We start from the raw sequence: 1,098 nt of genomic DNA on the forward strand, positions 1-1,098 counted from the left end.
AGAGAAGAGAAGAGAAGAGAAGAGAAGAGAAGAGAAGAGTCACTCTGTAGCTTTGAGAGTGAAGGAGAGGCGAGGTCGGGACTTGCCCTTCCCCAAAATCATCCTTTGTTCCTCTTTCTGTTGTTTCTGCCTCTCCTGCTCTAGCTTCATGCGTTCCTCGTGGATCTTCCTTTGTTCTTCCACTATACGTAGCTGATCCTCAGCCTGAAACAATCAAACAAACACATGAGCAAAAGTGACTTTTTCAATCAGCCAAGACAAACAGGTACACTTTAGATCTTTTGATACACTAATACATTAAAAATGTACCTTAATTATCAGAACAGTATGTACTAATGAAAAAACAAAACAATGCTCACTGTATTCAGTACTACCATATACATAATATGGGGGCATTGACAAGCATTCATTTTGTAAGTTCAGACTAAACATTTCACAATGACTTGACACAGTAAAAACCATCAAAACACTTCAAATCAAAACCGTGAGGGTAAACATTTTCTGGCCATTTTGAGGAAGAGCGACTTTATAGTAATACAAAATGCCACAATTCTAATGACCTTGAAACGTATAAACACAAACACCAAAGTATAGCTACAAATGTGTTGTCAAAACTAACATTAGAGCTTTTAATTATCATTTTACTTAGGATTCAATATTAATCCACTGGCTTGATCTCTGCATGGAACAGTGTATATCAGGGTTCCCACCCCTTTTTGATCAATGAATTTCCATGACTATTCCAGATTAGCACTTATCATTGGATAGGAACTTTTAACAATTTCTTAGAGACTGCACTCACAACTATTTCTAAGTCAATTAAATATTTAAAATAATATTATTATATTATTATTCCCTATAGAACTTTCTAAGACTTTTTAGATTTTGCCAGTTCCTATGAGTTTTTCAGGTCTGGATATCAACATTTCCTGAGAGAAACCGTGATACTTAAAAAAATAAATAAATAAATATTGATATCATGTTAATACTACACATACAATTACATCATAAATAATTCAACAGCCACTATATGGTTGACACTCCAATATAGTACATTGCAATAACTTGTTGCCACCATTCATAATTTTTTTTTTTTTT

The 1,098-nt window shown here is 33.7% G+C and overlaps 1 protein-coding gene across 1 annotated transcript in view; it reads right to left on the reverse strand.

Annotated features, from left to right (window-relative positions):
- Positions 1–6: 6 nt before the first annotated feature.
- The window catches only part of LOC107577473 (arginine and glutamate-rich protein 1-A-like), a gene marked incomplete at its 5' end in the record, with an annotated part of 23,871 nt that continues 22,779 nt past the window's right edge, over positions 7–1,098 (reverse strand). Inside the window, one exon of the mRNA XM_016263542.1 lies at positions 7–204. Coding sequence (XP_016119028.1) covers positions 40–204 — 165 coding nt within the window. The remainder of the gene's footprint in view (positions 205–1,098) is intronic.

The sequence above is a fragment of the Sinocyclocheilus grahami genome, unplaced genomic scaffold (genome assembly GCF_001515645.1).
Source record: "Sinocyclocheilus grahami isolate Dianchi unplaced genomic scaffold, SAMN03320097.WGS_v1.1 scaffold6165.1, whole genome shotgun sequence".
NCBI classification, from domain to species: Eukaryota; Metazoa; Chordata; class Actinopteri; order Cypriniformes; family Cyprinidae; genus Sinocyclocheilus; species Sinocyclocheilus grahami.